Genomic DNA, 13,081 nt, shown 5'->3' with positions numbered 1-13,081 from the left:
TCGAGTCAATGATTTAGCTGTTATCTGGCGTATTTTCTTATTAGTAATAGAATTATTAAGTTTCAAAAACTGTGAAATCATTAAATGAATTACTCAAAGTTATTCAAAATATATCATTAGTTATCCAAAACTACTGAGTTCAGGGGTGAACACTAAAAAAAGTATAACTGGTTATAAACACAAACTTGTTTCATATCCTTGGTTGAAATTCGCAAGGGTATTGGAGCCTTGGTGCTGCTCCAAAAGCTATATTCTGTAGATAACCTATGCTCCAATTGGGACCATAGCTTAAAGTGGGACCATTGCTCTAGTAACTAAGTAAGTAAGTTTCCAACGATAATTTTGTATAAAAAGTGTAAATTTCGACATTAGTGTCTGACCCTAGAATGTTATAATTATCACATTTCTACTAAAATATGTGAATCATACTATGCTAAATCAAAATCATAGACATATGATGCTTTTGCATATAAAGAAGGAGCATTTGATTTTTTGCCTCATTCAGTGAAGTTTTTTTGTCATAATTACTTGAATTTAAATCGAGAAAATAATCATGAAAGTTTTGCTCGTAGTCGCAATTTTAGTAGCCATTTCAAGTGCCAAAATATATAGTAAATGTGAGCTTGCTAGGAGAATGTACAATGCTGGATTTTCCAGAAAAACATTGCCTGACTGGATGTGTCTTGTGGATGCCGAAAGTAGCTTTAATACAAAAGCTATTAATCGTGTAAATGTTGATGGTTCTAGTGATTATGGAATATTTCAAATCAATGATAGATATTGGTGTTATCCAGGAACTGGGTGTAGTGTTGACTGTCCAAGTAAGTTTTATATTTGCTTGAATTTTATAGAATTTCAATCTGAAATATTTTTTGAAGGTCTCATGAACGATGACATTGAAGCATCAATGAGATGTGCAAAGATTATTTACAATGACAGATATAGTAATGGATTCAATGCCTGGACAGGATGGAAGAATAAATGCAGAGGAAGATCACTTGAGAAATACAGCGTTGATGAATGCTTTAATAATGATTCATATTATTTCTTCTTCAAAATAATAACAAAGAATTGAAGCTCGAAAGATATATGCTCGATGTTAAATATGAATATATTCTGTGTGTGAATACATTCTGAAAAGCAAAGGATCTTTCATTCAATTTTGTTATTATTTCTTTCTCGCTTCCCCATTCCGCTATCTCCATTTCATTTCCCCCTATTTTTTTTATAACTACCTACTATGGAATGTGTACATTTTCTGCCAAATACATTCAATTAATATTTGATGTTAAATTCATAAACAATTTGTTTATCTTTCGGTTCAATTATTATGAATGGATTGTATTGAGACTTCAATCGCAGACAATCTCAGTCTTGTATGAACTATTTTTTCAGTCAAAAACAGTAATAAATGTAAACTTTTTGGTGAGCTTAACAATTAAAGCGCAATTTGATGTATGAGGAATGCATTTAGAAAAACCCCAACAGACGAAGATGTTCTTCATGTTTCCAACTCAATTTATGACCCAGGCTATAATAATCCAGTGTGCCTTGCGTCAATTTGTGTGTCGAGAATACATGGTGGTTGGTGTGACTTGAAACATCGTAAAAAGCACCCGAATTCGACTAGACTTTGCCTGGGATCCAATCCGAGTCATATAGGTCGGCTGGCCGGTACTCTAACAGCTAAGCCACAGTTGCTTTTTTTGATGTCTACATGCTCATGTGTACATTTTTCTGTTTATACAAAAACCTATAATTAAAATGGCCAAAATGTCTAAAAAGTGATTCAAACTGCTTAACTAAAAACTTTGCTAAAATAACCCTAAGAACTGTTTATTTAATTTCTTACTTAAATAATGGTAGACGATTATGTGAGATCTATAAACTGCTTTTGTTGCTCACAAATGGATACTTTCAGGTATGGATTAATATTTTCTATGTGCTTATTTAACAGAGAAATCCTATAATGAATGTGTGAGGTAAAATAAATAATTTTTAGAGTAAAACTTTTTCTGCAAATTTTTTGTTTTTCTTACTTTTAGAATTTTTAATAGATTTTTCAAGGAAAGGCACTCATGTTGGATGATTTGTTGACTTAAGGAAAATTTGTGGGATTATTTTTAATGAGAAAACATTGTGGATTAAAGATAAATTTTAATTGCTTAATTTTGCTTAACTTGCTCCTTTCCGGTATATTCTGTATTTCACTTTACTTGACCATCAACTTCTGTTTATCTTCAGTAAATTGCAAAACTTACATCTCACAAAAAATGTGGTTTAAATGAATCAAAATTATTACGAGCTACTGTTGAAAGTAAAATTGCTTTTGTATTTAAATAAGATACAGCAAGAAAATAACAAATTTCCATAAAAAGCGACTTCACATTACACCTTGACAGATCAATCATTCATGCTAAGATTGAAAAGTGTGTGTTTGACATTATGTTGTCCATTGATATGCTTCGATTCTATTCATGCAATCGCAACTGATTCAGCAGTTGCTTTATCTTGATTTGCGAAATTTAAAGCTCAGAAGCGGCTATAATGGTTTTAAAATTGAAGAGAGATCGTTGAAATTAGCGATATGCAGTTGTGAATATTTATGTTAGGTATTTCATTTCATTAGTGTGAATATTTATCTAATAATGTAGAAAAATTTAAGCCCAAGCCCTCATCCTTATCACCTTCTTTATTGCTTAAGCTATTACAGAACTTCGAACCTCTGTCCCCGTACAAACGTAATAAGTGAACATCCTCTACAGTATCGTTTAAATAAGAATAAAGTTGTATTTTATTTCGTGATAAGATTACTGTGTATAATTTTTTACGTTGTGACAACGTCATGGATATCATTCATTGTTTCAATGATTTCCACGCTGTTTGCAATGTACTTTATTAAGCATTGTAGCAACTCGCATTTTCTTTGCATATCTCCTCAATATAGTCAAATTGCAAACCATCCTCACACCTGAGTAGGTAAGCCATTCCTATAAAGAAATGAAAATAATCAGCATCGTAGCTATTTCATGAACATATTGATTGCCAATGATAGAAACAGTTACCTAAATAACATTTATAGTATCTGCTACAATCAAATTTATGTGGAAAATAATATATTCCTGGTTCTACTGGACATTCCTACATGATTTAAAACAAATATTTCGATATAGAAATGCATTGCATAATTATCTAGAATCGACATCTACTTACAATTCTATCAGGATATCTTGTCGTTGTTTTAGAAGATGTGGTGCTATAAGTGGTCGATTCTTCAATGAATGTTGTTGTTTCGATTGCTGTTGATGTATCTGAAACCGTTGTCAAAATCGATGAAGTAGTTGGCGGATCTGTTCCATAACACATTGCATTCTCAAGACACGCATTCGATATGTAATCAAATTCACGACCTGGTGTACATTGAGTCGTAATTCTCATTCCTGTGATATTTGATATAAATTTTATATTTTATTCTACTTTTAGAATAAATGAAGGCATCTTTACCATCAAAACATACACTGAAGTTGCGACATTCATAGGGATTTGGGAAGAAGAAAGGACCTTGCTCATCTAAACAGATCTTTAATTGAAAAAGTTAATAGAAATTGAAAGATATTCATATTAAACATATTTACAGGATTTGGATTATAACTCGTAGTCTCAGTAGACTGAGTTGTAGTCACAACGGGAACTTCTGTAACAGTTCCATTTCCTCGAACTCCACAATTCACTGCTTGATAAGGCTCACACTGATTGTTTTCAACATTAAACATCAATCCTTCATCGCATTCACCTAGCAAAGCTTCTCCATTGACACAAATATAAAATTTCGAGCAATCAGCATAATTTGGTTGATAAGTTCTAGTTCCATCTTGAGAACATGGAAGAACACAATTTGCTACTTGAGGATGTGCGCATTCTTTAGTTTCTTTATTGAAATGCAGATTACTTCGACATGACCAATTGTAGAATTCAACTCCGGGCACACAAAAGTGAAATAATGAACAACTGTCATCACTTGGTGCTTTGTAAATATTTATTCCATCGCAAAATTTATAGACTGCATCACTTGTGGAAGAAGAGAATGATATGATTGCTAATAATATTATTGATAAGAGATTTCTGGCTTTCATTTTCTTGAAATTAATTTTTTAATCTTCGATGGTATGAAAACTTTCTTAATTAATCAATTGAATTCTCGATATAAACTAAAAATCCAATCATTTCAATCGAAGCCTTTTATGCATGGAATAATGCGTTGTTTATATTCTGATAACACCATTATCATTAAAAATTGCGAAAATCAATTTAAAACTAGATCAGATAAAAAGTTTCAAAATGAAGATATCGGCTGTTTAACTTCTTATCAATTGAAGTGCTATCTTATTTCCGAAATCAATTAATGAATCATCATCTTGATATGATTTTGTTTACAATATTTATAGTTGATTCCTAACAGACAATGAGCATACTCACCAAAATGAGCGTGTTCATAATTCAATACAATTAAGTCAATATGATTGAGTATACTCCATTTTGAGAGCATTCTCATGAGCTCATGTCTTGTATGTCCAAGGTACGATATTAATTCTGCACATAGATTTTTAAGAAAATTATACTTCTGCAGCGTCATCCTTTCGATTATCAATCCTTCTTATTAAATCCACAGCTTAAATCTCTTATCAAATCATCGTACCCAACAACTTCATTGAAAAATACAAATTAAAATCCTTTCAAATCATTTCAAGCTTAAAAAAATCTTCATAAAGTGTCAAAAGTAGTCATAATCCATAAAAATAACAACAAAGTCGCATGTGTGTAATTTACTGAATTACCACAGAAGGGATGAAAAATTATCTTCCACGAACCGAAAGTCATTCTTAAAAAATACTCCAAACTACCAATTCTGTTTGTTTATTCAAAAATATCCTTTCTCCTTCTTTATCTAAACAGAAAATTTTTTGCAGAGAAAGTGTTTGCTTAAATCCTCAATCAATTACAAACTCCTTGTCAAGAAGTTGTACCAAGAATATATAAAATTGAACAAGAGCAAAGTTTTGCTGCTAAAAAGGGTTAAAAATGTTTGTTTAGTGTTTATGCGCTGTCAATCAAAAATATTGCTGACTTAAGATAAACTTTTAGAATAAGATGAAACAGAGTTGGTCTGATTTATTTTGGGACACAGAAATTTGGGGAATTTGTCATAAATTGCAGGCCTGCACAACCTATAAGGAACAAGGCCTGTGGATCTAAAACGCAAAAAATGCAGGTCTGTGGTTTTTGGTCAAATCTTCGATATTTTTAATCAATTTTTGCATTTTTAGGTCGATAAACCTTAAAGTAGGATATGCCAGACTAGACAGGACTTACTCTAATTGATGTGCTACCATTTTAAAACACAATAAAACCTCTTGCTGACAAAAATGTATCTTAATAACATCAATCACAAAGAAAATCATCAACTCTGTTCCCAAACGTCTTACATTTCCCTTTTGTTCCATATTTTCAATAAGGAATTTGATGAATTAATTGGGCGTGTATTTGAAATTAATTTTTTGAGGGTAGAAAATATTGAAGAAAGAAATTCGTCTCAAAAGTTTTTATTTTGTGCTATCGATGCCAAAATGCTTGAGAGAATTTCATAAAATTAAATCATTTGGAAGTAATTCGACAATTTTCATATTCTTTACAACTTCAACGTTGCAGGTAGAAGAGTTCAAAATATTATTGGCATATGTAAAGCATAACAAGAAAATCTGACATGGCAAAATTGTTTTTTTAAGGCTTATTGCCAAAAAATCATCCATACATTTTAACATTTTTAGACAATTACATTTCGATTTGCTCCTAATTGAAGCAAGACACAGCTGAACTATATTGTACTTAGGACACTACAAAGCGCCACTGGATCTTTGAAATCCAATTGTGCATAAATAATTTACTGAATGATTTTCTCATTAAAATTTTTTAAACAGAATGCCGTGAAAAATTTTACAACAATTGGTTGTTCATTTGCAGAAGGTCAGTTTGTGAGTTGCAATGGACAGTAATCGAGACATAAATTAGAGTAATTTTTCAATTATTCCGTTTTGTTCTCAAAGTTAATAGGATAACCATTTTTGGATCATTTGGAATGCAGTTTGATTGTTGAGTAAATGAAGGCAATTAGTTCTAGATTAATTAAATCGACTTCTTTTTTGTAAGGAGATTTCCGAATAGCACAAACTATGCATGGCAGCCATATGGTTAACTGTCATTTGTATGTCATGTGACCATCTTCTGACTGCCATGAATTTATAATGCTCGAACTGCTCAACGTGCTAGCAAAGCACTGCTACCTCCCCATATTGCCTCAATTGCCACAATAGATGTTATTAGAAGATCTGTTAAAGCTCTTTTAATTAAGGTCTTTAAATCTGCGAGATCATCGATCACCATTGATCTGTCCGGCCAGCGAAGTCAGTAAGTAATTAAGTATGTGACTGAAGAAGTTATCGTTTTAAATTTATTAGTTTGCGAATCATTAGTCCTACATTATTTTTTACTGTCATACCTGCACCACAATAAATATCCAAACTTTGAGATTTGAAAAAACACAAATTAATCAAAATGCCAAAAGCATTTTGCTGCTGTTGTATTAACAACTCAATCTTCAAACCCACACATTTAATTGTTTGAAAATGTCATTAGATATTTATTTACGAGAATTTGCTGTAAGGTTATTGCATGGCAGCTGGAAAGTTAATAATCTGAATATTATAAATGATTTCTCAGAATAATGAAGAAGATCTTATTTGGAAGTCAAAAGACAAACTTTTCAAATCAATAATACCAAATCAACAAAAATTTTATATCAAATATCATAAAATTCCTCAAAACTTTCAAAACTTTGAATAATTGTCATTAGTTAAGCGTAACAAAAATATACATTTAAATGATAAAAATCCACAAAAAAAGAATAGAAATTGAAGAAAGTTGAGTAGAATGAAGAATGAGACAAAAATTATATGGAACCAGATATATCTTGCTTTAATATAAAATAATGTAAAAGTTATTCGGGAGTTTCATATAAGGTGAAAAGAGTGAAAAGGAAGGAAAGAGAAACGAGAAACTATATCAGATGAATAAATTCATTTTTAAATTCATATAAATAAATATTAGATAGAAAAATAAGATTTTTTTACAAGAACGACATACAAAAACCTATTAAATTGATTTATGATGACAAAAAGTAAGAAAACATAAATAAAAAAAAAATATTGTGAGTTCTGCTTTACTCTTATTCGCTCTACAAAAAGCTTAATCTTTAGCTCATGAAAGTTAAATCAAATGGAAAAATTTAAAAGCGCATTTAGGGAATTAAATTATTAAGCACTAAAGACATATCTGCAATAATGATAATTGAAACAATAAGACACTTCACACATATCATAATGAGACATCATCAATCATATAAAAAGCAATTACTTTAACACAATGAGCAGTCAAATAGAAAGGATCGCTCCAATGACAGTTGAAGGTATCTGATAAATTGAAATTGGAAGTTTATTGTACTTTAACAATTGAACTTTATTTTTGGATCATTTGGTCATCAGATTCAAAAAGTACAAAACCACGACCTTTGAGAAGTAACTGTATGCAATTACGTTAATTCATGATGGCATCTTTTCAAGGGTGGCATGATGAAGATGAGATTCAGAAAATTTTTCTGGGGATTTTTTGGAATTTGTCAGCGTCAAGTGTCATTAATGGATTATTAAGAGGTGGATATACCTTAATTACAATCGTTAAAGTTTCAGGCAGAGCTCAAAGTCGACTTGAATTTTTTAGGAGTTCTGTTCAATTAATGAACATTTAATTACTCATTATCACTTATTATTCTCATTTGAACCTCAGCATGACCATATTGAGGCATATTTGAGAAACACAGTCCCTTCAAGAATATCCAGGAAGGCACACAGCGAAGAGATTGTCGAAAATTTGACTGAAAGCCAATGCAATTCTGGTTCCTGGTTGGATTCAATGAAATTCAGTCTTAAGCCAGAGTCAAATTGACCTGGCCATTTCTCTGCCTTGTGCTTTCCAGAAGCTTCCAAACCTGACCACCCAAACCTACTAAATGATTGAACTGCCAACCAAAAAAATCAGTTCCAAATATATAATGAATTAGTTAGATAAATATTTTTCATAATGCGACAATATATTTTGAATTATAACATCGACAACAACAATGGATGTCCATAAAAGGGAAATTTTTAAAATTATAAAAATGATATTCGAGATTTGCTTCTCATCAATAAAAATTAATAATTAAGGCAGCAGAAAATGTTCCTTATTCTTTATCCAATTGTTGACTTGTTTTTTTGTGTCTCTTGTGCAAGTTACTTTAACTTTTGAAGCGGAAATATCATTCTTAATAAATCCAATTAAAATTTATTACCGTCAAAGTATAAAAGTTATGTATGAAGAAGACTTCCATTCATTCTGTTTTGTCTTTTATGTATCGTATTGTTCCTTTTTCAACATTTTATGAATCAATGAATTTTTGCGGTTACTGTTTTAACTTTTTTTATTCCGTATGTACGAAAAAAAATAATCATTTTGTTTTCCCATAAAAATAAATCCAAGTGAAGAGATTAAAAAATAAAATTTAATAACTTTGAAGATGTGCAAAGACGTTACCTGAGCAATTTGTATGTTGTGGTTTACAACATAAATTACTTCTATTTATGAGCATGCAACAGTGGGCATTCAAAAAATTTAATGAATTATGGGTGACTCCTAACTAAACTTCTGATTGACTGTATGATTAACATTTTCGAGAACTATACAGTACAGATAGAGACTTCCTCATGTAATTTATCACTTTAGATACTTAATAGAGAGTATGTTGGGTGAGTCAAGGGTTGGCTTTTCATCTTCTTGAATGCTTCAGGCATATTGTATGCATAATTGTGCATTCAGAAGTAATAATAACAGATCTTCATCATCCAAATGAGTAGTCAGAAACATTTAACTTGTGTAACAGTTTATGGCTCTTGGGGATTGTATAACTGCTTCAATGTCATCAACAGAACATTTTACAAGAAAACTTATTCCATTTCCAAGTTCCCATTCCTCGATTAATATTTCTAAATGCAACATAACCATCAACACAAAAAAAAATATCAGCGATCATTTATAAAATTAAATGCATTGCAAAGAATTTCTTTTTTATGTCTTCGACTGTAACTTGATAAAATAAAATCTTATTTTTATGAAATCATAAAAAATGAACTCTCGATGAGATAGAAATGAGCGAGAAAAGGAAGAAGAGCGAGCACAGGAGAAGATTTATGTAATTTAATGATAATGCAATTCATATACATACATGAGTGCATAATGTTTAATTCTTCTTCATAAATGCACATTCTCCTGTCCTTATGAGCAGTAAAAAATAGTAAGAAGAGTGTGCAAGGGATATGAAGTTTTCGAGGTGGTATATGGCAAGCTTAATCGACATTTCTGTAATTATCTTAATTAAGCAATAATTTATAATGATTTTTGATCTTTTCCTTCAATTAATATGCAGGAGGAAGACCCCATAGCCAGATTTTGGTTGAAAGCATTAGAATGTCTAATTAGGCAACTACTGAGCCCAAATTTTGGATATTTGACTGAATATTAACGATTTAATCGCCGTCCTGATCAATTGCGATCAATGGCCTTCCTAAGACGGTTCTATCGATGGATAAGACTTGCCAATTCCTTTTACCAAATACAGTACTGTCTCTGTCAACAGCTACCTTCCGTGAATTAATTGGCTGTCGCCGTGAGACGATCTTCAAACTTATCATTCATTTTGATAGTCAATACAGGCATTATTGGCTGAATTTTGATAATTTTTCCGAAAGTTTCCATCACAAGCAAGCCAAACGAAGACGATAAAGGTTCACCTCGTATGTATTTCTATGCGAAGCAGAACAAAGAATGGAAAAATAAAAAATATATATTTATGAATTTTTCATATCACTTTTGCAATCCATTCATATGGAACAAATGCGATTGTGAGGAAGGAAAAGGAGAAAAAAGACAGCAAAAAAACAGTTTTTTTGAGACGATAAAAATAAATAAAAGAATCTGAAAGCAAAACGATTCGATTTGAACTTAATGACGGCATTCAATACATTTAATGTTGATAATTTTAAATAAATTGGGTTGTTGAAGATCAAATTGGATGCTATATTGGCTTAATTTTGTCATCTTTTATATTATAAGCAGTTTATTTACAATATTTATGACATATGGATTATTGTGCTTTATAAACTCAAGCTTTTGAAATGAGTCGGTTTGCAAATATTTTTTGTTGTCTTGAGTTTGGGTGATTAAATGTTATGTGTAATGGAAAATAAAGTTGTTCCTGGAAAAACTGATTAATATACAATACAGGGTTTTTGACAAGATTTTAAACAAATATTCCGATTGCAGATAAAATAGCCAATAACGCATGCTGATTCCAATTATAAATAACAGCAATTAAAAAATGAATGGTATCATCAATGACTTAAACCATTCATAAAAAGTGAATTATATCCACTTCAGTAGAAGTTCCCAGTATACCTAATAAATTCGAAGCGTCATTAATGATTAGACTTAGGTAGTAATCTCTGTGATGATAAAGAAAGGGGTTCCCACCCATCAATACACTGACTATCTTTCTTTTGGGTGGAAATACAAGATTAAAAAGCCTTCCTACGATGATAACAGAGAATAATGAAATTAAGTTATAAACCTTTTTGTCGATAATTTTTTCAGATAAAATGTCGGCACTCTTTGCATTCGAGCTTCAGTGTCTTTTAGAAATTCAAAGTGATAACTTAAAAATAATACAAAGTGAATAAAAATGAAAATTCTGTTGATTTTCATTGCTGTGATTGTGAAATTTCAATCGTCAGCAGCACAAATTATTGGACCGGTTTGTCAAGATAATAAGCTTCAGTGGCTTCCACATCCTACAGATTGTTCACGTTATTATGTCTGTCAAAATTCAATTTTATTTCCAAGATCTTGCGCTCCCGGACTTTTATTTAATAATTTAAGTGGACAATGTAGACTTCCACAGTTCTCGTTCTGTGCATTGTCATGTCCGTTGAATGATCAACCATCAAATCTTGTATTTTTGCCTGATTTCCATGATTGTTCAAGATACTTTATTTGTGATTCTGGAAGAGCTATTTCAAGAGGATGTGCTGATGGATTACTATTTGATGCAAATAATAATTGGTGCGATTTCCCAACAAATGTTGATTGTGAAAGCAGAGGCAATGGAACAATTCTTGATCCAGTTGAAAGCACCACAAGCGATAATGGTGGAGATGACTTACCTGCTCCTTCAGAACCACCAACTGCACCACCAACAACTACTACTCCAAGAACCACAGTTAATCCTGATAGATTTGTAAGTATACATTTTGAATCTTAACTGCAGAGTTTGCAGTCGACTTGAGTTGATATTAATGAGTAATATTTCTGCCATTTTTGAAGCAATGTCCTGTAACACCTGGAATTCAATATTTCCATCATACACTTTATTGTTACAAGTACTTCAAGTGCCATAATGGTAAGTGCTTTATTTTGGAATAGGACCCTGAACGTAATTTGCGAACGGCTCCTTACTTATTTTTGCATTAATTATAATACAATTTATTAATTTTTCAGGTATTTCTTATTTGAGAGAATGTCCAGAAGGTCTATTCTTTGATTACTTTGAGAGAACATGCAAGGAAAATGCCATTTGCTATAGTCCGGAATTAACAACAGCTATCCCTGAACAATAAAATGTGATATATCAGTATAGGCAGTCAGCATGATAATTACATTATCATATTTTGGAAAAAAAAATAATAAATAGATAATAAAGCCTATATAAATCACTAGTTTGTGGTAATTATTAATTTTTGTAGGAACTTGCTTCATTTTGTTTTGTTTTCGATTCCGCAAAGTCTATTGACGTGTCAAAAATGCATTTGATACTTTTATATCATATATGACGTCATTTGTCTTTTAAAATATTTATTCTGTAGAATTGTGAATCAATTTCTCTTTAAAACCGTAACCAACATAATTGTTTACTTTTCAGAACTGCTTTAAGTGTGCGTTAATCACAATCAATATACTCCCACAAAAATATGTCACTATCATTATTAATTTTATTTCCACTGTAAATGAAAAGTCAATAAAAACTTTACTACTCTTCATTTCCTCCAGTTTTGTTTATTGTCAATTTAAGACACTTGCTTATCAAAAATACTTCCAGGCAATTAAGTGTCACGCTCAAAATATTTATGACATTGATTAATGCTAATAAAGAAATGCACTAAAATATGGTGAAATTTCTTGAAAGATAAAGGCATTTGTAGACCACGTGTTGAAAATTTTGAGTGCTTATTTACATCCAGAGTTGTAACACATGTCCTGTTCAATGCACATAATTTTTGTGGGAAAATTTTAATACAATGAACTCCGCCTCCGCAATTACGCCAATACACTTATAAATTCGTGGTTTATTTGTTATGAAATTCGATAATCTATAAAAATTGAAGTACAGCACTTATGAATTAATTGACACTGATTACCTTCTTTGATGAAACTTTTAAGTATGAAGATAATCAATGAAATTGATAATTTATTATTGTAAATAAATCAATGGCTGAAAATTATAAATCGAAATTTACTCACTTCCACAATATCAGGGGCTATCAAGAGGGGGCCACTTATCTTAATATTCAACTTGATTGAAAATCTTACAATCATGTGTCAGTATTACGAAAAAATAATTACCAGATCACTTCTGCACAAACAAGCACAGCAATGACCACATACGTATTATTAGCTTTCAACAGAATATCCAAATCTAACACCACATAAAGCGCCTATAAGGTCAATTCAAGTTGTCAAAACGGTAGTTGTGTAACAGCTTGCAAAAGTCAAGAAAATCGCGTTACTCATGCTGACTTGGACCTTTTAATCGATTCACATTTAGAAGTCAACTACCATTTACGTTTCTGGAGCTTTTTTAGACAATTTTTTTTTCTACGTGATT

The 13,081-nt window shown here is 31.2% G+C and overlaps 3 protein-coding genes across 3 annotated transcripts; 2 read left to right on the top strand and 1 right to left on the bottom strand.

The window, feature by feature from the left end:
• The first annotated feature begins 553 nt into the window (after positions 1 to 553).
• LOC139087568 (lysozyme c-1-like) lies at positions 554 to 1,075 on the top strand. Its single transcript, XM_070636402.1, has 2 exons — positions 554 to 821; positions 879 to 1,075. The coding sequence occupies exons 1-2, from the start codon at positions 554 to 556 to the stop codon at positions 1,073 to 1,075; spliced, it is 465 nt and encodes a 154-aa protein (XP_070492503.1).
• A 1,692-nt stretch (positions 1,076 to 2,767) lies between these two features.
• LOC139087664 (probable chitinase 10) lies at positions 2,768 to 4,195 on the bottom strand. Its single transcript, XM_070636543.1, has 5 exons — positions 3,636 to 4,195; positions 3,505 to 3,580; positions 3,214 to 3,440; positions 3,066 to 3,141; positions 2,768 to 2,990 (listed from the first exon to the last, which is right to left on the bottom strand). Exons 1-5 carry the CDS (start codon positions 4,131 to 4,133, stop codon positions 2,899 to 2,901), a joined length of 969 nt encoding a protein of 322 aa, XP_070492644.1. The 5' UTR covers positions 4,134 to 4,195; the 3' UTR covers positions 2,768 to 2,898.
• A 6,627-nt stretch (positions 4,196 to 10,822) lies between these two features.
• Positions 10,823 to 11,915, top strand: LOC139087617 (peritrophin-48-like). The gene is made up of 3 exons (XM_070636477.1): positions 10,823 to 11,437; positions 11,524 to 11,599; positions 11,698 to 11,915. Exons 1-3 carry the CDS (start codon positions 10,883 to 10,885, stop codon positions 11,814 to 11,816), a joined length of 750 nt encoding a protein of 249 aa, XP_070492578.1. The 5' UTR covers positions 10,823 to 10,882; the 3' UTR covers positions 11,817 to 11,915.
• Positions 11,916 to 13,081: the final 1,166 nt, after the last annotated feature.

The sequence above is a fragment of the Chironomus tepperi genome, unplaced genomic scaffold, assembly GCF_022539635.2.
Source record: "Chironomus tepperi strain 1889 unplaced genomic scaffold, CSIRO-AGI_Ctep_v1 contig_128, whole genome shotgun sequence".
NCBI classification, from domain to species: Eukaryota; Metazoa; Arthropoda; class Insecta; order Diptera; family Chironomidae; genus Chironomus; species Chironomus tepperi.
The sequence above is the reverse complement of the archived record's forward strand: the minus strand, read 5'-3'. Positions and strand labels throughout refer to the sequence as shown.

Bases quoted from the DNA above. Each gene is read 5' to 3' on its own strand.
- LOC139087568 (XM_070636402.1), top strand. From the start codon at position 554: ATGAAAGTTTTGCTCGTAGTCGCAATTTTAGTAGCCATTTCAAGTGCC. The intron at 822-878 runs GTAAGTTTTATA...TATTTTTTGAAG, and splicing joins GTGTAGTGTTGACTGTCCAA to GTCTCATGAACGATGACATT.
- LOC139087664 (XM_070636543.1), bottom strand. From the start codon at position 4,133: ATGAAAGCCAGAAATCTCTTATCAATAATATTATTAGCAATCATATCA. The intron at 3,581-3,635 runs GTAAATATGTTT...TTTCAATTAAAG, and splicing joins CGAGTTATAATCCAAATCCT to ATCTGTTTAGATGAGCAAGG. The intron at 3,142-3,213 runs GTAAGTAGATGT...TAAATCATGTAG, and splicing joins CAAGATATCCTGATAGAATT to GAATGTCCAGTAGAACCAGG.
- LOC139087617 (XM_070636477.1), top strand. From the start codon at position 10,883: ATGAAAATTCTGTTGATTTTCATTGCTGTGATTGTGAAATTTCAATCG. The intron at 11,438-11,523 runs GTAAGTATACAT...CCATTTTTGAAG, and splicing joins CAGTTAATCCTGATAGATTT to CAATGTCCTGTAACACCTGG. The intron at 11,600-11,697 runs GTAAGTGCTTTA...TTAATTTTTCAG, and splicing joins GTACTTCAAGTGCCATAATG to GTATTTCTTATTTGAGAGAA.